The 27,903-nt window shown below is 44.5% G+C and overlaps 1 protein-coding gene across 4 annotated transcripts in view; it reads right to left on the bottom strand.

Annotated features, from left to right (window-relative positions):
* Positions 1–27,903, bottom strand: part of ANKRD6 (ankyrin repeat domain 6) — a 256,918-nt gene that overhangs the window by 10,396 nt on the left and 218,619 nt on the right. For 3 of the 4 annotated variants that reach the window (XM_066358883.1, XM_066358880.1, XM_066358882.1), the window contains 8 exons: positions 26,638–26,736; positions 24,708–24,806; positions 22,690–22,788; positions 19,836–19,913; positions 14,836–14,940; positions 13,412–13,543; positions 12,906–13,091; positions 12,037–12,189 (listed from right to left, as the gene is read on the bottom strand). In XM_066358883.1, the coding sequence (XP_066214980.1) occupies positions 12,037–12,189; positions 12,906–13,091; positions 13,412–13,543; positions 14,836–14,940; positions 19,836–19,913; positions 22,690–22,788; positions 24,708–24,806; positions 26,638–26,736 (951 nt within the window). The remainder of the gene's footprint in view (positions 1–12,036; positions 12,190–12,905; positions 13,092–13,411; positions 13,544–14,835; positions 14,941–19,835; positions 19,914–22,689; positions 22,789–24,707; positions 24,807–26,637; positions 26,737–27,903) is intronic. The other variant, XM_066358884.1, reaches the window with a different exon arrangement.

The following is a 27,903-nucleotide window of genomic DNA, read 5'->3' on the forward strand; positions in this document are numbered from 1 at the left end:
CTCGACTGGCATGGCTGTGGGCTGCTCCACTGTATACATGGTGTTATGTCATCATCTGCGCATGTGCACATGCTGCCACATCATCCTACAGAAACTGGGAGGGTTTTTCTTTTATTTGGTGCAGATTTCAGATTTCTATCATCTTTTGTTGCTTTCCTATGACCGGTCAAAAGTTTGTACCATGACTTTACGGACACATTGTATTTAAATTGATGCAAAACAGGAATCTACAACCAAGTCTACTTTATCCAGTAAGGTTATCATTTAAAATTGAAAAAGAAATAAAAAGCTTCCCATACCTAAAAAGACTCAAGAAATTCATTACAACCAAACTGCAAGAAATATTAAGGGTCCTGCTATAAAAAGAGCAAAATAAATAAATAAATAAATAAACAGGATTGTAGATTTAACGAATAAAATGGTAATAAATAAGTACATGTTACCTGGCCAGGTGGTGGCGCAGTGGATAAAGTGTCAGACTGGGATGCGAAAGACCCAGGTTCAAGACCCCAAGGTAGCCAGCTTGAGTGCGGGCTCATCTGGTTTGAGCAAAAGCTCACCAGCTTGAGCTCAAGGTTGCTGGCTCGAGCAAGGGGTTACTCGGTCTGCCGAATGCCCGTAGTCAAGGCACATATGAGAAAGCAATCAATGAACAATTAAGGTGTCGCTACGTGTGCTCTGTTCCTGTCTGTCTGTCCCTGTCTATCCCTCTCTCTGACTCTTTCTCTGTCTCTGTAAAAATTAATAAATAAATAATTTAAAAAACGTTAAAAAAAAAAGTCAACTTAGAAGGCTGAGGTCACTGGTTCAAATCCCTGGCCTTGCCTGATCAAGGCATGTATGGGAGCTGATGCTTCCTGCTCCTTCCCCCTTCTCTTTTTCTTTCTCTCTCCTTTCTTAAAAGAAAAAAAAAGGCCTCGGGTTGCTGCATGGATAAGAAAACAGGACCTGCATATATGCTGTTTACAAGAGACCCACCTCAACAAAAAATACACATAGACCAAAAGTGAAGGGATAGAAAAAAGTATTTCATGCAAATGAAAAATTAAAAAAAAAGCTGGGGTAAAATACTTATATGTGACAAAATAGCCTTTAAAACAAAGGCTATAATAAAGGACAAAGAAAGTCATAACATAATGATAAAGGGAGCAATCCAACAGGAGCATATAACCATTGTAAATATTTATGCACCCAATATAAGAGCACCTAAATATATAAGGCAGATTTTGATGGACATAAAGGGCGAGATCATCAGTAATAGTATAATAGTAGGGGATTTTAATACCCGACTAACACAAATGAATAGATCCTTCAGACAGAAAATTGACAAAAATACAGTGGCCTTAAATGACACACTAGATCAACTGGATTTAATTGATATCTTCAGAACCTTTCACCCCAATGCAGCACAATATACCATATTTTATTAAATATTTTAACACACCATTTGGTTCAGAATATTATTTTTTCTTATGTTCCTCCTTAAAACCCTAGGTGTGTCTTATGAAGCAAAAAATATGGTACATTATTTTCAAGTGCTCATGGTATATTTTCTAGGATAGACCACATTTTAGTACACAAAACAAGTCTCAATAAATTTAAGAAGATTAAAATCATATCAAGCATCTTCTCTGATCACAATGGCCTAAAAATACAAATCAACTACAATAGAAAAACTGAAAAACATTCAAACACTTGGAGGCTAAATAGCATGTTATTAAATAACTAATGGGTTAACAATGAGATCAAGGAAGAAGTCAAATATTTCCTCGAAACAAATGAAAATGAATATACAAAAACCTAAAAATCTATGGGACACAGAGAAAGCAGTCCTAAGGAGGAACTTTATAGCATTACAGACATACCTTAAGAAGCAAGAAAATTCATATCAGAAAAGAAGAAATAAAAGTTTCACTTTTTGCAGATGATATGATCCTATACATCGAAAACCCCAAAGATTCCACAAAAAGATTACTAGAAACAATAAACCAATACAGTAAGGTCACAGGATACAAATTAATATACAAAAGTCCATAGCCTTTCTATATGCCAACAATGAAACATTAGAAAATGAACTCAAAAAAATAATCCCTTTCATGGTTGCAACAAAAAAAATAAAATAACTAGGAATAAACATAACAAAGAATGTAAAGGACCTATATAATGAAAACTACAAAGCATTGTTAAGGGAAATCAAAAAAGATACAATGAAATGGAAAAATATTCCTTGTTCTTGGATAGGAAGAATAAATATAATCAAAATGACCATATTACCCAAAGCAATATACAAATTTCATGCAATTCCCATCAAAATTCCGATGATATTTTTAAAAGAAATGGAACAAAAAATCATCAGATTTATATGGAACTATAAAAAACCCAAATAGCCAAAGCAATCCTAAGGAAAAAGAACGAAGCTGGAGGCATTACAATACCTGACTTCAAATTATATTATAGAGCCACGACAATCAAAACAGCACAAAAAAAAACCAGATAGAAGGTGATAGAGGACAATTTGACTTTGAGTGATGGGTATGCAACATAATTGAATGACAAGATAACCTGGAGATGTTTTCTTTGAACATATGTACCCTGATTTATTAATGTCACCCCATTAAAATTTTTAAAAAAAGAAGCAAGAAAATGCTCAAATAGACAACCTGACCCTGCACCTAAAAGAACTAGAAGAAAAAAATAAAATAAATAAAGCCCAGAGGAAGTAGAAGGAAGGAAATACTAAAGATCAGAGCGGAAATAAATTACATTGAGGCTGAAACAAGATACAAAAGATCAACGAAACCAAGAGCTGGTTCTTTGAAAAGGTAAACTAAACTGACGAATCTTTAACCAGACCCATTAAGAAAAAAAGAGAGACAACCCAAATACATAAAATTAACAACTGACATCACAGAAATACAAAGGATTATAAGACAACACTATGAAGATCTATATGCCAAAATATTGGACAACCTAGGTGGAATGGATAAATTCCTAGAAACATACTTTTCCAAAACTGAATCTGGAAGAATCAGAAAACCTAAGCAGACCAATTACAACAAATTAAACTGAAACAGTTATAAAAAACTCCCAGCTAACAAAAGTCCTGGACCACAATGACTTCACAGGCAAATTTTACAAACATTCAAAGACCTAAAACCTATCCTTCTCAAATTATTACAAAAAAATCAAGAGAAGTGAAGACTTCGAAGCTCATTTTATGAGGCAAACATTATCCACATTCCAAAACCAGGTAAAGACGCTACAAAGAAAGAAAACTATAGGACAATATCCCTGATGGACATAGATGCTAAAATTCTCAACAAAATATCAGCAAACCTGATCCAGCAAACCTGATCATACATTATGATCAAGTGTGTTTTATTCCAGGGAGGCAAGGCTGGTATAATATTTGCAAGTCAATCAATGTAATTTATCACATAAACAAAATGAAAGATAAAAATCATATGATTGTATCAATGATGCAGAAAAAGCATTTGATAAAATCCAATACCCATTTATGATAAAAATTCTGAGCAAAGTGGGAATACAGGGGACATACCTCAACATAATAAAGGCCATCTATGACAAACTGACAGCCAACATCATACTCAATGGGCAAAAATTAAAAGCAAACCCCTTAATATCAGGAACGAGGCAGGGGTACCCCCTTTCACCACTCTTATTCAACATAGTTCTAGAAGTCCTTGCCAAGCAATCAGACAAGAAGAAGAAATAAAAGGCATTCAAGTTGGAAAAGATGTAAAACTGTCATTATTTACTAGTGCGTGACATGATACTGCATATAGAAAACACTAAAGTTTCAGTTAAAAAACTACTAGACACGATAAATGAATTTGGCAAGGTGGCAGGATATAAAATTAATATTCAGAAATCAATGGCATTTTACATACCAACAATAAACTTTCAGAAAGAGAAATTAAGGAAATAATCCTCTCCATTATTGTAACAACAAAAAAATAAAGTACTTAGGAGTAAAATTAACCAAGGAGGTAAAAGATTTGCACTTGGAAAATTGTAAAACACTGGAAAAAGAAATTGAGGATGATACAAACAAGTGGAAGCATATACCATGTTCATGGATAAGAAGAATTAACATCATTAAAATGTCTATACTACCCAAAGCAATCTATCCAATGTAATTTCCATTAAAATACCAATGGTATGCTTCAGAGATCTAGAAAAAATATTCCAAAAATTTATATGGAGCCAACAAAGAACCCAAATAGCCTCAGCAATCTTGACAATGAAGAACAAAGTGGGAGATATTACACTTCCTGATATCAAGTTATACTACAAGGCCATTGGAATCAAAACATCTTGGTACCGGCATAAGAACAGGCCTACAGATCAATGGAACAGAACAGAAAACCCAGAAATAAATCCACACTTATATGGACAATTGATATTTGACAAAGGAGGTAAGTGCATACAATGGAGTAAAGACAGTCTCTTTTATAAATGGTGTTGGAAAAATTGGACAGGTACATGCAAAAAAATGAAACTAGACCACCAACTTACACCATTCACAAAAACAAACTCAAAATGGTTAAAAGACTTAAATGGAAGTCGCAAAACCATAAACATCTTGCAAGAAAACATAGGTAATAAACTCTCTGATATCTCTCGTAGCAATATTTTTGCTGATATATCTCCATGGGCAAGTGAAATAAAGGACAAAATAAATAAATGGGACTGTATCAAACTAAAAAGCTTTTGCCGAGCAAAAGACACCATTAACAAAATAAAAAGACAACCCACACAATGGGAGAACATATAGTATTTGCCAATACATCTGATAAGGGGTCAATAACCAAAATTTATAAAGAACTTCTAAAACTCAACACCAAGACAGCAAACAATCCAATTAAAAAATGGGCAAAGAAACTGAAGAGACACTTCTCCAAAAAGAACATTACAGATGGCCAATAGGCATTTGAAAAAATGTTCAACATCATTAATCATCAGAGAAATGCAAATTAAAACCACAATGAGATACCACCTCACACTTGTCAGAATGGCTATCTGGTGCAGCCACTGTGGAGAACAGTATGGAGACTCCTCAAAAAATTAAAAATGAAACTGCCTTATGACCCAGCTATCCCACTTTTTGGACTATATCTTAAGAATTCCAAAATACTAATTTAAAAAAGATATTTACCCCCATGTTTACTGCAGCATGGTTTACAATAGCCAAGATCTGGAAACAGCCCAAATGTCCATCAGTGGATGAGTGGATAAAAAAGCTTGGTACATACACACAATGGATTACTATGGGGCCATTAAAAAGAAGGAAATCTTACTTTCTGCAACAGCATGGATAGACCTGGAGATTATTATGCTAAGTGAAGTAAACCAGGCAGAGAAAGAAAAATGTCATGATCTCACTTATATGTGAAATCTAAGGAACAAAGTGAAATGAGGAATGGAATAGAGGCAGAGGTGGGGTCACAGGGAGCAGAGGGACAGCTGTTAGAGGGAACGGAATCAGAGAAGGGGAAGGGATTAGTGAAATTATATATACATAACACAGAGATATAGATAACAGGACAGCAAGTCCCAGAGGGAAGAGGGGAGGGAGTTAGGGGAAGGGGGTAAAAGGGGTATAATGGTGGGGCATGTGGTTGAGGGTTGAGGGTGTTATACTGAGTGGGACACTTGAATTCATGTTAATACAATAAATTAAAAAATTTAGTAAAAATATTTTTTTGATTTTAATTTATTGTGTTTACATAGATTCTAGTGTTGCCCTGAATGCATCCCCCCTCCCCCGTATTCCCCTCAACATCTCCCTTGCCCTCTCCCCACAGCGCCCTCCCCCCTTCCCTTCAGGTTTATCCCATCCTATCATTCCCTTTCCCTCTGTCCTCTTTTCCTTTGGTCCCTTTGATCTCTCCTCTGTCTCAATGCCGTTCCTCAGTTCACACTGTTCATTGGATTCCTCAAATGAGTGAGTCATATGATATTTTTCTTTCTCTGCCTGGCCTATTTCACTTAACAGTTTCCAGGTTCATCCATGGAAAAGGTAAGATTTCCTTCTTTTTCATGCCCCCATAGTATTCCATTATGTATATGTACCACTGCTTTTTAATCCACTCGTTTACTGATGGACACTTGGGCTGTTGCCAGATCTTCACTATTGTGAACAATGCTGCCATAAAGATGAGGGTGCATTTCTCCTTTTGAAACAGTACTATGGCGTACTTGGGGTATATTCCTAAAAGTGGGATATCTGGGTCAAAAGGCAGTTCCATTTTTAATTTTTTGAGGAATCTCCATACTGTTTTCCACAGTGGCTGCACCAGTCTGCATTCCCACCAGCAGTGCAGGAGGGTTCCCTTTTCTCCACATCCTCGCCAGCACTTATTCTGTGTTGTTTTATTGATGAGCGCCATTCTAACTGGTGTGAGGTGATATATCGTTGTGGTTTTAATTTGCATTTCTGTAATGATTAGTGATGTTGAGCATTTTTCATCTGCCTATTGGCCATCTTTATGTCCTCTTTGGAGAAGTGTCTATTCATTTCTTTTGCCCATTTTTTGAATGGATTGTTTATCTTCCTGGTGTTGAGTTTTACAAGTAATAAATTTTGGTTATTAACCCCTTATCAGATGTATTGTCGAATATGTTCTCCCACTGTGTAGTTTGTCTTTTTATTCTGTTCTTATTGTCTTTAGCTGCAAAAGCTTTTTAGTTTGATATAGTCCCCCAAATTTTTTATTATGTAAAAAAAAAAAGTAGTCACAGCAAGTGTGAAGAAGACTCTGGAAGGAGGTCACAGGGACGGCATCAGAGAAGAAATGACCGTCACGACCTTTCAATCACATGCCCCTCTGGGGCCCTTCCTCATGCTGACGTTTCCTGTAGGGCCTTCCCACCCAGAAGAGCTGATCTGTCGCTGCTTTGACAATGTCCAAAGAAGAGAAAGAAGCTGTTGTAGGGGAAGCCAGCCCATAAGGGCTCACTGGTAAGCTCCTCTCCTGTCAGGGACAACCAAAACGTTCCACACTCAGATTTTGAAAAATTTAAAAAAGCAGCATCCATTTTAAAGATGTAGGAAGCGCCTTCTGTTTTGTCTCTTCATCCCTCAGGATTTTCTGTGAAGTTCTCTCCTGTTTTCTAAGACCGGCCTGGTCTCCCATGGACTTACCCCCTACAGGGAGGGCTCTGCCCAGAGCAGCCACGTCCCACGCAGGCTTGTTCCTAGGCAGCTGCACTGGTGCAGGCGGGAGCACCGACTCACGCTGAGCAGCAGCCTTTTCCCTGCGTTTTGGAATGAGGTCTAAGAGTCTATGCCCCAGCGTCACCTTCCTTGAGCCAAAGAGGGGTCCTTGAGACATCTTAGCATTCACCTAATAAATTCCTCTCTGGGCTTAGACTAGCAGAAGTGTGTTTTTATTCACAAAACAGTCTTAACCGATATATTATGGCTCTAAGAAAAGATTTCTTAAATGGGCTTTCCACTAAATGCAAATAGCAAATAAACCTTAAAAATGTTCAACCTCTTCACTTAGAACAAACAATGAAATGTAAACAAACCCAGATACATAGAACAGACTGACGGTGGCGGGAGGGGCGGGGGAGGGGCTGGGAAATAAAGGGGCGGGGATTGAGAAGGACGAATTGGTAGTTACAGGACAGTGATGGGCATGTGAAGCAGAGCACAGGGAATACAGCGGATAGTACTGTCATAGCTGTGGGTGTACCCAGTGGGCACTAGAAATATCGGGCGAACACTTTGTAAAAGTGCATGATAATACAAAATAATATTAAATGTAGAATGTAATTGAGAATTTTATTTTCTTAATTTAAAAGAATGTTCAACCTCACTGACAAACAAGGATATAAAAATTAAACAATTAAATGTCTTTAACTTGGCAAAACTTCTAAGAAATGGTAACTTTGAATGATGGCAAATGTTTTAGATATAAACTCAGACACTGTTGGTAGGATATTAACTGGTACAAACTAAGAAGTTTGCTGATAATTATCAAAAGTCTCAATACATTCTTCCCCCTAAGTGAGAAGCAGGGTGGGGGGGCAGACAAGACTCCCGCATATGCCCAACCAGGATCCACCCGGCCCCTCTGGGACGTTGTTCCACTGCAAATGGAGACATTCTAGTGCCTGAGGCAAAGGCCATGGAGCTGTTCTCAGCGCCCGGGCCAACTTTGCTCCAATGGAGCCTCGGCTGCGGGAGGGGAAGAGAGAGACAGAGAGGAAGGAGAGGGGGAGGGGTGGAGAAGCAGATGGGCGCTTCTCCTGTGTGCCCTGGCCAGGAATCGAACCCAGGACTTCCACACTCCGGGCAGATGGTCTACCACTGAGCAAACCAGCCAGGGCGGAGTCTTAATAATTCTCAACATTGAGCCCATTTATTCTAATTTTGAGCAAATAACTTAACGAAACAAAGTCTATGCCCATAAATGTTCATCACAGCATTATGTGAGTGAAAAATTATAAGCAACTTTAAAGTCTAACAATATGGAATGGTTAAATAAACCATGTTGTATTATGCTGAAATATGAAGCCAAGGACAAGGGGAAATACTTATAAAATTAGAAAAAGCAGGAAGCATAACTGTGGAATCTCCATATGCAGGAATAGACACCACCATTGCTTAACATGTCTCAGATGGCTTATTAAATTTAAAAATAGGCTAAAAAATTTTAAAAGATAAGTACAGCATGTTTCAATTTTTGTTTAAAAGTGATAATTTTTTAGGTTACTACTATATAAGAGAAAACCTATAGGAAAATACACCAAACCAAGAATGAAAGAGATCTCTGAGGAGTGACAATATGCTACATTGTTCTGCAATGTGAAATTTCCCCCCCAATGAACGTGTTATTTTGTAAGCTCTTAAAAAGTATCTTTGTATTTAAAAATTATATCTACCATACATTTCTTATTAATTTACAAAGGGAAGCCTGACCTGTGGTGGCACAGTGGATCAAATGTCAACCTGGAATGCTGAGGTTGCCAGTTCGAAACCCTGGGCTTGCCCAGTCAAGGCACATACAAAAAACAATCAGTGAACAACAAAAGTCAGGCAATTATGAGTTGATACTTCTTGCTTTCACCACCCTCTCTCTCCTCTCTCTGGGAAATCAATAAATAAAATCTTTACAAAAAAAGATAAAAAAATATGAATAAAATGGCAATAAATACATATCTATAAACAATTAAACCTAAAAAAAACCCAAAATAAACAAGCAGAACAGAATCAGACTCATAAATACAGAGAACATTTTGACGGTTGACAGATGGGAGGGGGATTGAGGGGGATGGATGAAAAGATAAAGGGATCAAGAAATACAAACTGATAGTTACTGAGTAGTCACACGGATATAAAGTACAGCATAGGGAATATAATCAATAATATAGAATATAGAATTATATATTATACATACATATATAATACATAATTATACATATATATTATACATACATATATAATTATACATATATAATATATACATATAACTATGTATGATGTCAGATAGGTATGAGACATATAGGGATGATCACTTAGTTATATCACGTCTAATCACTGGGGTGTATACCTGAAACTAATATAATATTGTGTCAACTGTAATTGATAAATAAAAAATGATTTAAAAAAATGAATGCAGAACCAAAAAGTATGTACACTTGTAATTTTGATGACTATAGCCATAATTTTATGGGATACTCCAGTTTATACTTCTATCTATTGGAATTCCTGCTTTCCTGAATGCTCATCCACATATTATGTCATCAAATTCTTTGATCTTTAACAATATGAGAAGTATACTAATGCATAATTCTGATTTGCATTTCTGTTAAAGCAATATTGAATGTCTGTTCCAGCAGGTATGACAGCAATAAGATTTTACCTTTTCTGTGAACTTTTTTACATCTTGTTACTTTATGTGAAAAAGCTTTTCAAAATTAAATAAAAAGTGTTCTGATCAACTAGGAGTCAAATGTCCTTTGACTATAAAAAGCAAAGATAATTTTCATGAAGTCATTAGCCAATTTGCATAAGTTAATGTTATTATTACTCATAAGAAATGTTATTACTCATCACTGAAACAGAATGAATTGAGAATGGTACTTGATTTCTGTGATGTTTTTTCCAAAAACCCCGTAACACCAGAATAATCATGAGGAAAACATCAGATGAATCCAAACTGAGAGACATTCTACAAAGTATCTGACCAGTATTCCTCAAGACTGTCAAGGGCTTCAAAAACAAAGAAAGTCTGAGAAACTATTAGATCAGTGGAGCTTAAGCAGACAACTAAAAACTGTAATGTGATAGCTTGGATGATATTCTAGAACAGAAAAAGGATATTATGAAAAAACTAAGGAAATCTGAGTAAAATATGGAGTCTAGTTAATAAAAAATGTATCAACATGGTTTCATTAGCTGTGACAATGTACCATACTAATGTAAGATGTTAATACGTAATAGGGAAAACGAGGTGCAGGTTATTGTGAGAACACTCTGCACCATTTTTGTACCTTTTCTGTAAATCTAACACAATTTTTGAATAGTTTATTTAAATAAAAAAGTAAAACTGAGAGATGGATAAAGGAGTGCTTAGAGAGTAACTATGTAACAAAGACAATATAGCCAAAGTAGTACTGCTTAAATCTAGATGCTGAGCATGTAAGTATTCACTAAAATTTTTTCTTTTCCTTTTTATTGAAGTTATCAGGGTGACACTGGTTTAAATTTTTTTCAACTTTGCTTTATGCTTGAATAAAATTCATAATAAAACATTGAGGAAAATACAATTACATGTTAAAATAAAATTAGGAAAAGATAGAAAAGAAAAATTCAGAATACAGAGCATCCTATAAAAAACAACTGGCCTGGATTCTAAAAGTTAGTATGACAGGAGGGGAGAAAGCTGAATGAAGGAATCAGGGACGCTTCTAGATTTAAAGAGAACCCAGGGATAACACAAATACACAAGAGATCCACTGGGTCCTGGGCTGGGATTAAAAATAAAAACCAGACGAAAACCACTATGCTGTGCACCTGAAACTAATACATAATAATATTGAATGCCAACTGTAATTGAAACATAAAATTTAAAAAACAAACAGGTGTTCTCCCTCTTGCGCGCACACCTGCCCCCGCCACACTCCCAGGGATGCTGCCTTTGCCTTTCTCTCTCCTAAACTCCCAGGGTCCTTCTTTGCCTAACTTGTTTCCGGAGCCTATGCAGCCCAGCTATCTCACTTCTGCTATCTCTGTAACTTTCTAAACGTTCTCTTACAATTTGGGAAAAGCAAAAACAGTTATGAAATAACGTTTTGGGAGAACTGAGAAAATCTGAACTGGATATTATGCAACTGTTATTTTCTCAGACGTGATGACGGTATTGTATTCTGAGAGTAAAAGTGTTATTCTTGTCAGTGCACTCTGAAATATCTGGAGAGAGGTGTCAGGACAGTCTGCGACGAAGTCTCAATCAGCTCAGCAGGAGGGAAAACGTGTGTGAGGGAGACACAGGCAACTGGAGCAACGTGAACTGAGTCGAGGTGGAGGGTTGTACACGCACTCATTATACTTCTATTTCAACTTTTCTCTAAGTTTGAAAATTTCAAAATACAAAGTTGGGAGGAGAAAAAAACCACAGACATGATCATTCTAATTTTGTGTGTAATGGGAAAGGGGGACAGAGCACACAGGCATATAAAGACTGGAAGAAAATAAGCCCAAATATTGATAGTGCTTTCTCATCATGGTGGGCTTATTGGTAATTTATTTTCCTTTCTAATTTTCATATTTTTTAAAATGCTCTGTATTAGGTATACATTACTTTTATAAACAGAAGCAATTTAAACATGTTCTTTAAAAATTTAAATAAGCAGACTTTAAACAAAATCATGTAAGCGGGCCTCTGCCTGGTCAGCTCAGCGCCACGCTCAGGGCCAAGTCTGCGGAACAGAGGCTGTGCTCAGGGTCTCCCCATCACGTGGCCCCCCGAGCCCCTGAGCCCAGGCCGCTGCCTCGCTTACTTGGTGCTGGGTCTTGCTCTCCATGTGCCCCAGCTTTATATTCATTTTGTCCTGAACCGACCCCAGCTCTGCCTTGATCTCCTCCACAGTTGCCTCCAACTGATTCTCCAGCTTGTTGATCAAGGGTTCACATCGACAACCATTTATTGGTGCCTAAGAAGGAAACAGAAAAGCAATCAATCCAACTCATTTGTTCCTTCCAAAATCAGTTTCCAGTACCCATCATGTGCCAGTCAGTACAGTGGGGGGTGCAGGTGACAGAGACAGACTCAGCCCTGTCCTAGCTGTGGAACGACCACGGGACAAGCTGGGTCCAGGAGGCACTAGGAGGACTCAGAGAGGGTAATGTGGTCCCAATCTTTTTAAAGTTTTTTTATTTTTATTGATTTGAGAGGGGTTTGGGGGTGTAAAGAGGGGAGGTAGGGAGGAAGGAAAAGATGGAGGGAGGGAGAAGGAGACAGAAACTTCAATTTGTTATTCCACTTATTTTTGCATTCATTGGTTGATTCTTGTATGTGCCCTTACCGGGGTTCGAACCCACAACCCTGGCATATCAATACAATGCTTGAACCTACTGAGCTATGCAGCCAGGACCCTCAGGCCGCTTTATCCACTCTTGGCTCTCAAGATTACCTGAGTCACCTAAGTACGATGCACGAAGTCTTGTAAACCACCTCCCAACCTTTGCCTGGGCCTAAGCGACAGAGTTTACGCCACAGTTTAGGTGGGGCGGACCATCTCTCTTGTCCTCAAAGCTCTTCCTACTTAAACGAATGTCTGAGGTGGATGTTAGCCCCCAGATACAGTGTTCAAAGGACAACCCTGCTGAAGGCCTACGGCCCCAGCACCTGACAGGGCTCAGCAGGTACCTGCATCACCTTCCCGTCCTTGCCCCGGTACAGCGTGTACAGCTGGTATGCTCTGAACTCGTGGGGTGGGGGTGGGGGTGAACATCGATGTCTGGGCCTCTTCTTAGGATGATTGTGAGCACGCAGGTTCTTCTGGTGTCCAGGCTGTTGGTCTGCAGGTGGGGTGGGGTCAGAAAATGCTGACACCTGTGGCAGAGGAAGAGACAACACCCCTCAACACTGTGACAACTGCAAGACTGACCCTTGGCCGGTGGCTCCCATCTCACCCACTATCGGGCAGAGACTCCCCCTGGCTTTGTCTCGTGGAGTTCTACTCGCAGCACCACGAAATACATCAGCATGCTCACCTTGTGTCTGCTGCCACCCAGCTTTAATTTCTATGCTCTGGCTCCAACCAGCCAGCCAAGCAGAGCAGCTTTTTAGCTGTGGGGCACGATGCCATCCGCAGGGCCTTCCACCACCCAGCTTCCCAGCCCCCTCTCGGCTGCTTTCACGTGCCTCCTGACCTTGGGCCTTGACTTTCTCCTGTTGTCCTTTGCTTGGGGCTCTGGGGAGGCAGACAGGAAATCTTCTCTGGCCTCTTCTTTTCTGGGTGCAGCCTGATCACTGCTAGGAGTGTCTCCCCCCGAGACACTTCCCTACAGAGAGGAAAGAAGCCCAAAAACCTCTTCTATTTGCTCTCTTGACCTTTTTCAATAATGGTGTAAAAGTCTGTTTGCAAGACTCTATATCCACCACAGGACCTATGAGAACCTTTGCCAATAACAAATCTCAGACCTGGGGTCACTGCTTGATGGTCTTAACTGAATATGTGTACTTTTCCCAGTCAGTTGAATACTTGGCTTTTACTTTATTAGGCGCCAAACTAAATATAATCTTGGGCCTAATTATATGTGAACTTCAGAAACCTACCACGTGAACTTCAGAAACCTACCACACACACAAAACCCCTCAGTATGAGAGATTTCTGGCCCATCTCATTTCAACAAAAAACCACCCCACTCATTCTTTGAACTTGAACTCCCATAATTCATAGCAAAGAGAATCCTCTGAAATAAAAAACAAAAATAACATGTTTCTAGTCCTTGCGAGAACTTTTATAAATTATTATGTACAACTCACACACAGAAATGTAATGACAGTTACAATGCCTTAACCCTGGAAATTGATAAGAGGACTCTGAAATACCAGGTAAGAATAAGTACTCGGTATAAACTTAATGTGCCCCAAGTTCTCTGTCTCCTGGTCTTCTTCCTCCTGGGAGAGCTAAAAGCGCACGATTCATTCCTACTACTGTGGAGAGCAGTGCAAGCTGTTCACTGCACAGGGGCGCCTGGCGCGGGGTCAGTGGGGCCCGGGGCTGAAACCCAGCCTGGGCTCTGTTCACCATCTGTGCCCCTGCCCAGAGAGCACAGCCTCAGTCCACTCCCTGCGCAGAAAGAGGGACACAACTGTGCCAGGGGTTCTCAAAATTTCGTCCACATCAGAATCACCTGGAGGACTTGTCCAAACAGATTGTTGGGCCCCACCCCAGAGTTTCTGATCCAGTGGGTCTGAGGTGAGGCCTCAAAATTTGCATTTCTGACGAGGTCCCAGATGACACAGCGGACACCACACTGGGAAAAGCACTGAGCAGTGTCAGAGAGGCAGTGCTGTCCAACGGGCAGGGGCGAGGCCACGGAGGCACGGGGCCAGTGACAGTATCTGCACACGGTGCTGGGGGCAGCACGCACACAGGCACGTGATCTGAGGGCCTGGGGAGTGGGGCCCAAGAGCCAAAGGGAACAGACTGGCAGCAGTTTGAAGGACCCCAGAGAGAGGAGGAGACAGAGAGGGCACGGGAACTCCCAGGCGAAGGCAGAGGAGGCGGGGAGGCAGTCCCCGCCCCCGAGAGGGGTGGAGCTGGGCAGGGCAGGAGAGCTGCCCCCACCTTGCTTTGTGCCGCCTCATCTCTTGGCACAGACTGAGCTCTCCTCTCTTCCTTGAGCCTCTCTCTCTTTTTCCTCAGGCTTCGCCCACGACTGAAGCGCAAGACCTGAAGGAGGCAAGAGGCATCGTTACAAAATGGTGCAGCACTGGCGTGAGAGACTTGTCCTCGGACCTGGTCTCTCTGATCTCACAGCCCTCATAGGGGAGACTGAGTATTCCCATCAAGCACCTCAGACCACCCGCAGTGCCTCCTAGACCTTGGGCTGGGCACTGTAGAGACCCAGGGCTGGACATTATCACTGACCTCAAGGAGCTTACAGTCTGTGACAATAATGGGCATTTCCGTGCCAGGCCAGGGAGACCAGGGTGTGTGCAGGCTGTGCACTGCTAAACCCAGAGAGCACCATTCATACAGACTAGAGACAGGACAGGAATGGCGACCCCTGGAGCACGGCAATGCAGCAGTCCTGTGCCAGGCATTATCTTGGTACACTGGGTCCAAACTAGCCCATTCGATTTTCTCTTGGTCAAACCATATCCAAGTCGTATATAATTTGATTGAAAATGATTGAGGTGAATCTATGATCCATGGTACTGACCATGGGGCAGGAATCTCTTCCCCCAAATGAAGCCTTTGGTGGGCCCCTTAGAGTGTGCAGAGGTGGATGGACACAGGCAAGCGCCCATGGGGTCCAGAGACCCAGGATGAAACCCAGGCGCCAGTTGCAGGATCTCTGGGCAAGTCCTGAGACCCCGTGCTCTATCTAGCTTCTCAAATGTAAACACAGGAAGGGCTGTTGCAATTAACCAAGACAAAGGAGGTAGCTGGCACACCCTGGACCTTCAGTAGCTGTCAGCCACCACCCTGCCCACCTTGGCAGCTTAGAGCTGCGTAACTGGCAGAGGATGTTTAACCAGATCTCTGAGCTGCTGGAAACCTTCACTGGTTCAGCTCCACACCCTTCCCCCAGCCCCCTACTCACACTTCCAGGGTTCACCCCCTTCACCAAGGAGGTTCAGAAAGTAAAAACACTTTTCAAGGCCACGTTCTCTTTCTGCAGTAAGTCAGCACTTTATTGTCCTCTTGTACAAACAGGTATGGGCCCTCTGAAGTTCAGCATACTAATTTCATCTCAGTTTCTTTTCTTTTTTTTTGTATTTATTTGTTTTGCAGGACAGTAAACAGAGGTATCAATGTCCAGGCAACAGCATCATAAGCACTAAGAGCACTAAGTGGAACACTGGTTTTTTTAAAGACCTATTATTTTAAAGATTTTATTTATTCATTTTACTGAAGGGGGGGGGGGAGACGGAGAGAGAGAAAAGGGGAGGAGCAGAAAGCATCAACTCCCATATGTGCCGTAACCAGGCAAGCCCAGGGTTTCGAACTGGCGACCTCAGTGTTCTAGGTCGATGCTTTATCCACTGCACCACCACAGGTCAGGCTTCATCCCAGTTTCAGACTTTCTTCTTATGTTCATTATATCATTATATTCAAGTGATGCCATTACAACAAAAAAAAGCTTCCACGGGCAGTGGGTACTACAGAAAGGGAAATCCCTGACAATATCTGCCTGTGAATAACCTGATTTTTAAACCCTACTCTCATCCTCCTAGTTCTGAACGTCTAGGAACTCCTGGGTCCATACGATGAAAATTATTTTCTCACATTAGGACAATGTGGGCCTTTTCGCTCTTGGTCTCTCATGAGTGTACAGCAGCATTTACCAGGGGCTGCACCCACGAGGCTGCAATAGATAATAGAAGAATCCTGCTATCTTCTGAGTCGGACAGTAAGGAAATCTGCAAAAATATAAAACAATGCTGCTCTTCTCAATTTTTGTTCTGAAAAATTTTTTTTCTTTCACAAAACCGTGCTATTTCTATGAACACATAATGGACTCCTGATTTTTAAATTAGTAAACATCTTTAACCTTTCTCCAGTTTAATTTTAAATATGGTAACTATTGATGGATAAAATTCACATAAACAAAGCTCCCTGGTGGGCCTCCAAAATATTTTAAAATGGAAAAGGTTCCTTAAACCAGAAGTCTGAGAACCACTGTCCTGAGCCATTTCTAAAGCTAAATGTAGACTCACTAGAGAGTCAAGTCAGACGAAAGGAAGTGACAGCCCGTCGCTCATCCAGTGTATACCCTTACAGCAGGATTCAGTGCCACACTCAGCCTGAGATTTGGTTTCAGAAGCATTTTTGAATCATGTCAATCAAAATGAAAAGTGACACTCAGAGGTCACCCAACCCAAAAATAATCATCAGAAAAATTGCCTCCATAGACCATGTTACTAGCCAGTGGACAATAACTTTGTATGGTCTACAGCCTCTCAGTAAACCAGATATCGACCAAATAAAACATCATCAATCTTCCCCAATTCATAGAAATCAGAGGATATTGATCTTTCAGCCTTGGAAAGAAATACCCCTAGTACTGCTGTGAACCACCGCAATCCATGATCAACTAAGGCGCCAGGGCAAAGGGATTTCTTATTTCAGATCAACAGCCAGTAAGGCTATTTCTGTAACTAGAGAACAATAGGTTAGAATTGTGTTGAGAATAGGATTTAGCATGTAAAATGCTACAAAATAAACTTTCATAAAATGTCACCCTATTTGCTATTTAATATGGATGTGGAAAAACTTGCCTATGCCGTTTTTTAATGGAAATACTACAGGAGAATTGCATAGGATAAACTGCCTATAGTAAATCTTCCTTGTGAATTAAGAGCCTTGGGCTCTGGAAGACAAACAAGAGTTGGGTCAAAGGCCCATCAGTCTGTATGTACCTGGGATCCCACACCTAAGCCAAGACCTGATGATCCTCAAATGGCTGAGCACGTGGCTGGCTGTCCCCCCAAATGCTGAATGCCAGATAACTGTGATGAATTCTAACACTTACATAGCACCCTGTACTTTTTGATCCACGAGAGACTACCAGTTTTCCACCAGGGTGCACGGATTGACTACACTGATGACTTCTTTGTAAATAATGGAGGGAGGTGCAGCCCTTTCCCAAAGCGCGCTGACCGGCACCCATCGGGGGCTCTGTGGACTCCACAGACCACTGAGAAGGACCAACTCCAACGCCAAGAGGGTGATCAATTTTGCAAAAGACAAAAAAATCTTAATCATTTCCAGAAACTGCTTATATCAGGCTTTTTTTTTTTTTTTGGTATTTTTCTGAAGTTGGAAACGGGGAGGCAGTCAGACAGACTCCCACATACACTGATCGGGATCCACCCAGCATGCACGCACACCAGGGGGCGATGCTCTGCCCATCTGAGGCGTCGCTCTGTTGCAACCAGAGCCCTTCTAACGCCTGAGGCAGAGGCCACAGAGCCATCCTCAGCACCCGGGCCAACTTTGCTCCCATGGAGCCTTGGCTGTGGGAGGGGAAGAGAGAGACAGAGAGGAAGGAGAGGGGAAGGGATGGAGAAACAGATGGGCGCTTCTCCTGTGTGCCCTGGCAGGAAATCAAACCTGGGACTCCTGCACGCCAGGCCAATGCTCTACCACTAAGCCAACCGGCCAGGGCTTTAGGCGTGTTTTTAAAATTTAAATGAAATTAAGGCCACGTAGAACCCGGGCTAGCCAGGACTGAGCTAAGAGGCACCAGGCTGGTGTCCAGGGTCTTCCTCTGGCTCCCGGCCACTATCTTCTCTCAACAGTAGCCAGGAAAGGTGGAAAGCAAATCAGTGTTCACTATGATGTACCACAGAATAGCTCCCACTGGGAAATACCTCAATGTGCTACATTAAGGAAATGGTTTAACGAAATATAGACAGCAATAGAAAGGAATGCTATGCCTCCATTAGGATGAATTGTGATGAGTACAGAACAATTTCCTATTATTGTTAGAATAAAGGCAGCCTACAAAGCGTACGTACATTATAGTCACAATTATGTAAAATGTATGTGTCAGTGGAAGTTAATAAGAAGAAATAGAAGTTATTTCAGGGTGCTGAAATTATGACTAACTTATGAATGATCACTATTAAATTTCTTTTTTACTTAGATCATTTCAACTTCAGCTCAAATGATCTGTCATCATTTTTAAAAAATTGAGATTACCAAAATACCATTATTCAATAAAAAAGAAAAGAAAATTAGACTCCATTTAACTGCCTCTAAATGGACATTTGCTTTGTCTGCTCAGAATGGGCCCCTCCCTTCCATCTTTCTCTAGAAATTGCCCATTGGCCACCTGGTCAAACGAGTGCAGCCATCTTCTTAAAGCCTCTTCTCACTTGTTCTGGGCCCTTGCCCCAAGCTCTCCTACAATTATTTATTTATTATTTTTTAATTCAGTGAGAGGAGGGGAGGCAGAGACAGACTCCTGCATGCGCCCCAACTGGAATCCACCCGGCAAGCTGACTAGGGAGCGATGCTCTGCCCCTCTGGGGCATTGCTCCATTGTTCAGCAACTGAGCTCTTCTTAGGCCCCAGGTGGAGGCCATGGAGCCATCCTCAGAGCCCAGGGCCAACTAGCTCCAATCGAGCTATGGCTGCAAGAGGAAAAGGGAGAGAGAAAGAGAAAGAGAGAGAGAGAGAGAGAGAGAGAGAAGCGAGGGGGGAGGGGTGGAGAAGCAGATGGGTGCTTCTCCTTTGTGCACTGACCAGGAATTGAACCTGGGACATCCACATGCTGAGCCAACGCTTTACCACTGAGCCAACCGGCCAGGGCTCCTGTGATTTTTTAAACTGAAACTTTTTCCTGGCAGAGTACCTGGGGAGTTATATAATCCAGGATGCTGGTAGTAACAAAATGATGCCCATGTATGAAGAGCAGCCTGCCGGGCCTGAGTCTCTGGTTCCGGTTACCCTGGAGGCCCACAGTAATCCCTGTTTCCCACTGCCTGGATGGTAAGCTCATCGGCTCCCTACTGAAGTTAGTTTGAATTGGCTTCAGGAGATTGCAACCAGAGAATCCCAATGGCCTTGTAGCCCCACATAATCGATACAATAGAAAATGTGATCAATCCTACCTGGGGAGCTTTAGTGAGAAGCAGAGCAACTTCCGGGTTATTGTGGTAGCGGGCAGTCTCCAGTGGGGTCTGGCATGCCTAAGAAAAGGCACAGGGAGGACAAGTGAGGACTGGCCGCCCCCCCTGCACAGCAGCCCTGCGTTCAGTCACACCAGCACCGACACGTGCTCAACAGGACAGACACGCCACGCCCTGCTCTTGAGCCTCCTCCCAACCAGGGAGCCAGGTTCCACCTGAGGACACAGCAAGAGCAGTTACGTGCTGGCCAAGTCAGCAGGGAGTGCTCCTGGAGGTGAAGGTCTAGGGCACTGCCTACCAAACAATGCTTTCTGGAAAAGAGATGAGGGAAGGGAAAAATCAGACAGGGTCAAGGTAGAAGATTTCTGTTGAAGCAACTCGAAGGATCATAAAATCTAGCCAAGCAATGACTTTCCCCTGGGGAACGGGGAGAAGGGCAGATGAGGGTCCAGCCAGTCTCAGGAACTGGATTGTGAAAACCAATTAGGAAGCTACGGTCATCATGGAGGCTCTAGGGAGATTAAGCCAAACACCAAGAGTTGATAACGGTAGGATTCAAGGGATGGGAAAGGTGTTCAAGGCATCATGGGAGACATACCATAAGGTACCACCCAATACAGGTACTAGAATTGTGAGGAGGAAGGGAAAACTAAATACTGGAGCCTTCACCTGCTTCAACACCCTTGACTCCCCAAACACACCACCATTCTGCCCTCTGAGTCTGTGATATTTCGGGAGGACAGAGACCACAGGCAGCCTTGAAAAACTGGTGCCTGAGTTTAGTGGCTGCTATAGGATCTGGGAGGGAGAGAGAGAGAGAAGGGTGGAGAGGAAGGGAGGAGGGAGAGAGAGAAGGGTGGGAGAGGAAGGGAGGAGGGAGAGAGAGAGAGAAGGGTGGGAGAGGAAGGGAGGAGGGAGAGAGAGAAGGGTGGGAGAGGAAGGGAGGAGGGAGAGAGAGAAGGGTGGGAGAGGAAGGGAGGAGGGAGAGAGAGAGAGAAGGGTGGGAGAGGAAGGGAGGAGGGAGAGAGAGAAGGGTGGGAGAGGAAGGGAGGAGGGAGAGAGAGAGAGAAGGGGGGAGAGGAAGGGAGGAGGGAGAGAGAGAAGGGTGGGAGAGGAAGGGAGGAGGGAGAGAGAGAGAGAAGGGTGGGAGAGGAAGGGAGGAGGGAGAGAGAGAGAAGGGTGGGAGAGGAAGGGAGGAGGGAGAGAGAGAAGGGTGGGAGAGGAAGGGAGGAGGGAGAGAGAGAGAGAAGGGTGGGAGAGGAAGGGAGGAGGGAGAGAGAGAGAGAAGGGTGGGAGAGGAAGGGAGGAGGGAGAGAGAGAGAGAAGGGTGGGAGAGGAAGGGAGGAGGGAGAGAGAGAGAGAAGGGGGAGAGGAAGGGAGGAGGGAGAGAGAGAGAGAAGGGGGAGAGGAAGGGAGGAGGGAGAGAGAGAAGGGTGGGAGAGGAAGGGAGGAGGGAGAGAGAGAGAGAAGGGGGAGAGGAAGGGAGGAGGGAGAGAGAGAAGGGTGGGAGAGGAAGGGAGGAGGGAGAGAGAGAGAGAAGGGTGGGAGAGGAAGGGAGGAGGGAGAGAGAGAGAGAAGGGTGGGAGAGGAAGGGAGGAGGGAGAGAGAGAGAGAAGGGGGAGAGGAAGGGAGGAGGGAGAGAGAGAAGGGTGGGAGAGGAAGGGAGGAGAGAGAGAGAGAGAAGGGTGGGAGAGGAAGGGAGGAGAGAGAGAGAGAGAAGGGTGGGAGAGGAAGGGAGGAGGGAGAGAGAGAAGGGTGGGAGAGGAAGGGAGGAGGGAGAGAGAGAAGGGTGGGAGAGGAAGGGAGGAGGGAGAGAGAGAGAGAAGGGGGGAGAGGAAGGGAGGAGGGAGAGAGAGAAGGGTGGGAGAGGAAGGGAGGAGGGAGAGAGAGAGAAGGGTGGGAGAGGAAGGGAGGAGGGAGAGAGAAAGAAGAAGGGTGGGAGAGGAAGGGAGGAGGGAGAGAGAGAGAAGGGTGGGAGAGGAAGGGAAGAGGGAGAGAGAAAGAGAGAAGGGTGGGATAGGAAGGGAGGAGGGAGAGAAAGAGAGAAGGGTGGGAGAGGAAGGGAGGAGGGAGAGAGAGAGAGAAGGGGGGGAGAGGAAGGGAGGAGGGAGAGAGAGAAGGGTGGGAGAGGAAGGGAGGAGGGAGAGAGAGAGAAGGGTGGGAGAGGAAGGGAGGAGGGAGAGAGAGAGAAGGGTGGGAGAGGAAGGGAGGAGGGAGAGAGAAAGAGAGAAGGGGGGAGAGGAAGGGAGGAGGGAGAGAAGGAGAGAAGGGTGGGAGAGGAAGGGAGGAGGGAGAGAGAGAGAGAAGGGGGGAGAGGAAGGGAGGAGGGAGAGAGAGAAGGGGGAGAGGAAGGGAGGAGGGAGAGAGAGAGAAGGGTGGGAGAGGAAGGAGGAGGGAGAGATATTGAGAGAGAAGGCAGGAGTGAGATAAGGCAATTTTGGAGAGAAAGGAATTAAAAATTTTGAGGCAAATTAATCTGATGACCACGTGGCCATTTTTTTAGGGACTACATCTGTATACAGTAACACCCACTTGTTAGCTCACTTGGGCAGCCCTGACCTTTTTCAGGCCAGGATGTGCTTGCTCCCTTCAGCTAGGAATGTAGAGATGACCCCTCAGGGCTTGTCAGCTCAGGGGGTTGCCAAGAGCAAGGCTCTCTCTCCTCAAGTCCTGGGGGCCCCAGGGGTTCGGCTATTCAGGACTCCACACTCCTCCAGGGTGAGGCTGGCAAGGCTATGTGCCCTCAGAGTCTGTAGGGGGTGAGGAAGTAATGACCTGTCCCGCTCTGGACTGGGGTGGAAAGGGCTTTAGAAATCACTGCTACAACTTGACTTACATTATTAACAATGGTCCCATCTGCTCCAGCTTCCAGTAAGATTTTAACCACCTTCCTGTGGTTTAGGGAAGCAGCAACATGAAGTGCTGTGTCTCCAGCCTGAAATTAATCAGAAGAGAGCCTGCTAAACCCCATCGGGCCATAGCCCACAGCCCTCTAGCTTTTCTTCCTGCGGCCTGGTGGTGGCTTTTCAAAGTCAATCTAAGATTTGCTGAAGACTGATAGGGGGCCCTCTGCTCAAGTGTTATGTGGTTCTTTTTAAAGATTGTGGAACTAAATGAGCTCTGTACAAATATCACATTATTTTCTGACTGGGGGTACCAGAAATCACAGGATTAAGTGCCAGGGGCAAAGTAATGCCAGGCTGGGGCTGCTAAGAATACTCGGAGCCGGATTCTTACACTGAGGCGGGAAGATGACAGGTGCCCAAGGGCCAGTAGGCAGGCCATCCTGGAGCTCTGGACCATGTTCCTCTGCCTAGGAGGTGGGGAGGGAAGAGAACCCTTGGTTTCTGAGTGCTAGAATGAGCGATGCTGCAAAGATCGCTGCTTCTACAAGCTCCGGTGGGGATGCGAGGGGGCCCCCGGGAATCACTGCGCAGGCTCACGGGTTCTCTGTTGGGCGGAGTGACTGAGAGTCAGTGTTCATTTAACTATTTTCAACCTCTTACCACAGAGCCTTTAAGTTTTCATATTTTCTTTATACAAAAATGTTTCAGACAATTAACTCTGAAAGGAGGATTAGGACAATTCCAAATGCAGATGCTGGGTTTTCCCCCGCCCTTCAAACAATGATATAAGTAAGTGAAGCAAACACAGGAGAAGTGTGATGATTCATTCTCTACCGTCAGGTGATCAGGTAAAGCACTCTGATACTTTTCTCCCGACAGCATGAAAATGTAGTCATCCCCGTCACCTTCTTCCCGCAGTGAGTCTGGGGGTGGGGGGAGGCGTGTTATTTCATTTCTGAGTCACTTAGTGTGTGTTGGGGGTGGGGCACTGTGTAGCAGCGTTTCCGACGACCGTGGCTGCACAGTAGAATCAGGTCGGAAGCTTCAAAAGCTACTGCTGCCTGGGTCCCAACTGACATTCCGATGTAATTGGTCTGGAGTACAGGTTGGGCATGGTAATTTTTCAAAGCTCCCAGGTAACGGACACATGCCAGCACCAAGGTCCAGAAGCACTGGTTCGTGGGGGCTGTGTCGGGGGAATGTGATGAGCTAGAATCTACTGGGAGGCTGGAGAAGGACAATTTAGCTATTTAGCTAGGTCAGTGGCTCTCAGTCCTATCTGCTCACTCAGCTCAGTAGCTTTTTAAAAATCCTGCATAGTCTGGTCATTTAAACTGGAACAGGATTCAGGAATGGCATTTTTAATCCCCTGTTGATTCTTATGTGCAGCTAAGGTTAGATGAAGAACCATCTATTTTTAAAATTTTAGTTATATGCTCCCAAATTCATAAAAGCCAAACAATGCATCAGTAAAAATCAAAACAACATTAAAGAAAATCTAACTACTGAAAGTCAAGCGTGCTTCCAGGGAAGACTGTAATAATCACAGCTTTATTTCAAAACCCAACTTATATGGCAGATACAGATCACGCACCCAGTTTTACAACAACGCAGAGCCTCTATCAGCTCAAACTAAGTGGCCATGCAGGGAACAGAACTGGGGTGGTGAGACACCTCATTCCCTTGCTTATTTACTAAGCCACATTCTTGCAGGTTTCCTTCGTAAAAATCACATTAAAAACAAAACCCCACCCTGAGGATCCCCAGAAAATGTTCAATATGCAAATGTGGTGATATGCACGGGAATGATCAGGGTGCACTCTCTCTAGGAGATCAGATGAACCAGGGCCACAGGAACGCAGTGGAACACCCACGCGGAGGCCAGCGCTGGCCAAGTCAGAGTCAGAGAGGCTTCCAGCAGCCTCTGCTCCCGTTGGTGCTAACACACCTGTCAGTTGGCCTTGTGGGAAGGGGGCCCAGCAGCCATGGGGAGGACACATGCACTGACCTGGTTCTTTTCATGGACAGAACAGAAAGCACTGAGGAGGAGCTTAATGATGGACAAGTGATTATAGCGCGCGGCAACGTGCAAACAGGTGTCGCCTGCCTGCGGACAGAAATCAAACTCTAAGCACAGTCTGAGCGTTACAAAACGAAACAGAGCAAGTAAAACAAAAACACCATTTAAAAGCTGGCCAGCTATCTGACACTCTTTAGAGGGTGTCAGCCTGAATTATAAGCATTTCTTTCCCGAGGATGCTCCACCCCCGGACTCACAGCTCGTGGCTGCTGTCTGCGGCCCTGCTGGCTTCCCACCATGCCGACTCTCCGCTGTCAGATTCCACACGCCGGCTGCTTGCTCCCCGTGAGAAACCCCAGCAGCCAAGCTAGATTCTGCTCACCCAGCGCTTGATAAAAATCCACTGACCCCATCCTCTCCTCCAACCCAAAGATTCTGGAGTATACTGAATGAAGACCAAGAGCACTGCTTTGGAAATGAGCCTTTCCCTTCGTAGAGCTATCATGGCTCTAAGGACAGGGCAGCAAGGCACGCTGAATTCTGAGATCACACGTGTTCTAAAAAATTCAAGTTGCGCCCTGGCCGGTTGGCTCAGCGGTAGAGCGTCGGCCTAGTGTGCGGAGGACCCGGGTTCGATTCCCGGCCAGGGCACATAGGAGAAGCGCCCATTTGCTTCTCCACCCCTCCGCCGCGCTTTCCTCTCTGTCTCTCTCTTCCCCTCCCGCAGCCGAGGCTCCATTGGAGCAGAAATGGCCCGGGCGCTGGGGATGGCTCTGTGGCCTCTGCCTCAGGCGCTAGAGTGGCTCTGGTCGCAATATGGCGACGCCCAGGATGGGCAGAGCATCGCCCCCTGGTGGGCAGAGCGTCGCCCCTGGTGGGCGTGCCGGGTGGATCCCGGTCGGGCGCATGCGGGAGTCTGTCTGACTGTCTCTCCCTATTTCCAGCTTCAGAAAAATGGAAAAAGAAAAAAAAAAAAAAAAATTCAAGTTGCATTCCATTTTGGACGTACGCCCGTATCCCACGTGGAGCGACGTAGCCTGGAAAGCTGATGAAGCAGCACCCACAGGGTGTGAAAGGGGCAGTCTGAGAGGTCAGGATCTTCCCCAGCGGTCACGGGCCAGACTTCCCCCAGAGAAACGACAACACTGGAGACAAAGTCATGATATTCGGCAGGGCTCCCCTAACATTTTTATTCTAGCTCTGTCTAGAGCCGGTGTCCACCCCACATCACTTTCTCCCCAGATTAAGAAGGAGCCAAGCTCAAAGCTGAGGTTCAGGGCATGCTGAGAGTCACCTGAGGGGAGTCTGCCCCCAGTCAGGAAGGCCCAGCGAAGGCCAGTTTTTAAAAGAGACGCCTCAGTCTGATTCTCTACTCCAGTGGCTGAGCACGGGACTTATAAAGGAAACACAGCTTCTTGTGGAGGCAGGAGGGACACCCATGTGACCTCTCAGGTAAGGGATCCTCTCAGAACCACTGGCCCGTCAGCTCAGGCCAAGGATGCCTCAGTAACTGATGTGCAGAGGCTGGGAATGAAGCAGCAGAAGACATCGCCCGCACACATCACCCAGTATTGGCTAACAGTATACCACGGTGTGGGCAGAGACCTTCTTAAGACATTTAGAGGCTTCCCAGATTCATTCACCCACACGTGCTCTAGGGAATGATAAAGCACGCTGAGGCTGAGGAGCAAGGAAAGGATGGGAGGAAAGCAGTCATCTTTCCAAGTCTCTTCATTCCTCTTCTGATAGCCCTAAATAACCCATTAAGAAATCAGCAAAAAATATATAAATACTTTACAGATAGTCCCCAAACACTACATTTTTATTTTCTAGATGTTAACACTCAAGTATGCTTTCAGGGTTATATTTTCCAAAATGACACAAGGGAGCAGGAGAGGAGCTGGTGTTGTTCACCCACGTTATTTTTGAGGTCGGCGCGGGACCCGCCCAGCAGGAGGATGCGTGTGCTCTGGGTGTGGCTGTTCTGGCAGGCCAGGTGCAGGGCTGTGTTCCCCGCCTTGGAGAGAGGCAAGAGAAGGGAGGACACGTTAGCGAGGTGGTGCTCCACACACGCGCACGGGGCAGACCTTGCAGAGGGGCCCGACACGCAGAGAAAAGAGTCAAAGCTCACGTTCTCTGCTGCCTAATCAGCAGGCGCAGGAGTTTCAGTGGCAAGAACATTTCATTTGTAATCCAAACAGGCAGAAGAATCCCATCTGTTATAAAACCTCGGTTCCAAGTCCTGGCTCTTCCAAGTCTTTTAAGAGGTGAAAGCCACTAGCCAATGCTCTAAATACTCTCAGTCTTGAATTCCTTACATGTAAAATGGAGTGTGCCTCCTATTATGCTGAGGCTGTGAGGAGGACTGACTCAAGAATGCGGGGGGGGGGGGGGCCACTTCCTTAATGGTAAAAAGCTGTGCACATGCACGTCTGACATTCCTCCGATAGAGGATTGCAGCACGGTGCCTACTCAACTCAGATAAAAGCTGCTGCAAAACAGGTCACTTCCCACGTGCAGACTCAAGAAACATAAGATTGGCCCTGGCCGGTTGGCTCAGTGGTAGAGCGTCGGCCTGGCGTTTGGGGGACCCGGGTTCGATTCCCGGCCAGGGCACATAGGAGAAGCGCCCATTTGCTTCTTCACCCCCCCTTCCTTCCTCTCTGTCTCTCTCTTCCCCTCCCTCAGCCAAGGCTCCATTGGAGCAAAGATGGCCCGGGCGCTGGGGATGGCTCCTTGGCCTCTGCCCCAGGCGCTAGAGTGGCTGTGGTCACGGCAGAGCGACGCCCCGGAGGGGCAGAGCATTGCCCCCTGGTGAGCAGAGCGTCGCCCCTGGTGGACGTGCTGGGTGGATCCCGGTCGGGCGCATGTGGGAGTCTGTCTGACTGTCTCTCCCCGTTTCCAGCTTCAGAAAATTAAAAAAAAAAAAAAAAAAAAAAAAAAAAAAGTAAAGATTACACTGGAGCCTTTTTTCTAATTGTTCATTCTTCTAGTTTTCTTGAAACAACTAAATTTTAACTATAGAAAAGATCCCCACATAACAGGCATCTGTCACTTAGCATACATATAGAGACCCTCTGCCTTCAACATACCACATCAGAACGACAGCCGAGGGTCAGAATAATACCCACAGCAACCTTATAGAAGAAAATGATCCATAGAACCGGGCTCAGAGCTTGTCTTG

This window comes from Saccopteryx leptura, chromosome 1, assembly GCF_036850995.1.
Source record: "Saccopteryx leptura isolate mSacLep1 chromosome 1, mSacLep1_pri_phased_curated, whole genome shotgun sequence".
Lineage (NCBI taxonomy): Eukaryota > Metazoa > Chordata > Mammalia > Chiroptera > Emballonuridae > Saccopteryx > Saccopteryx leptura.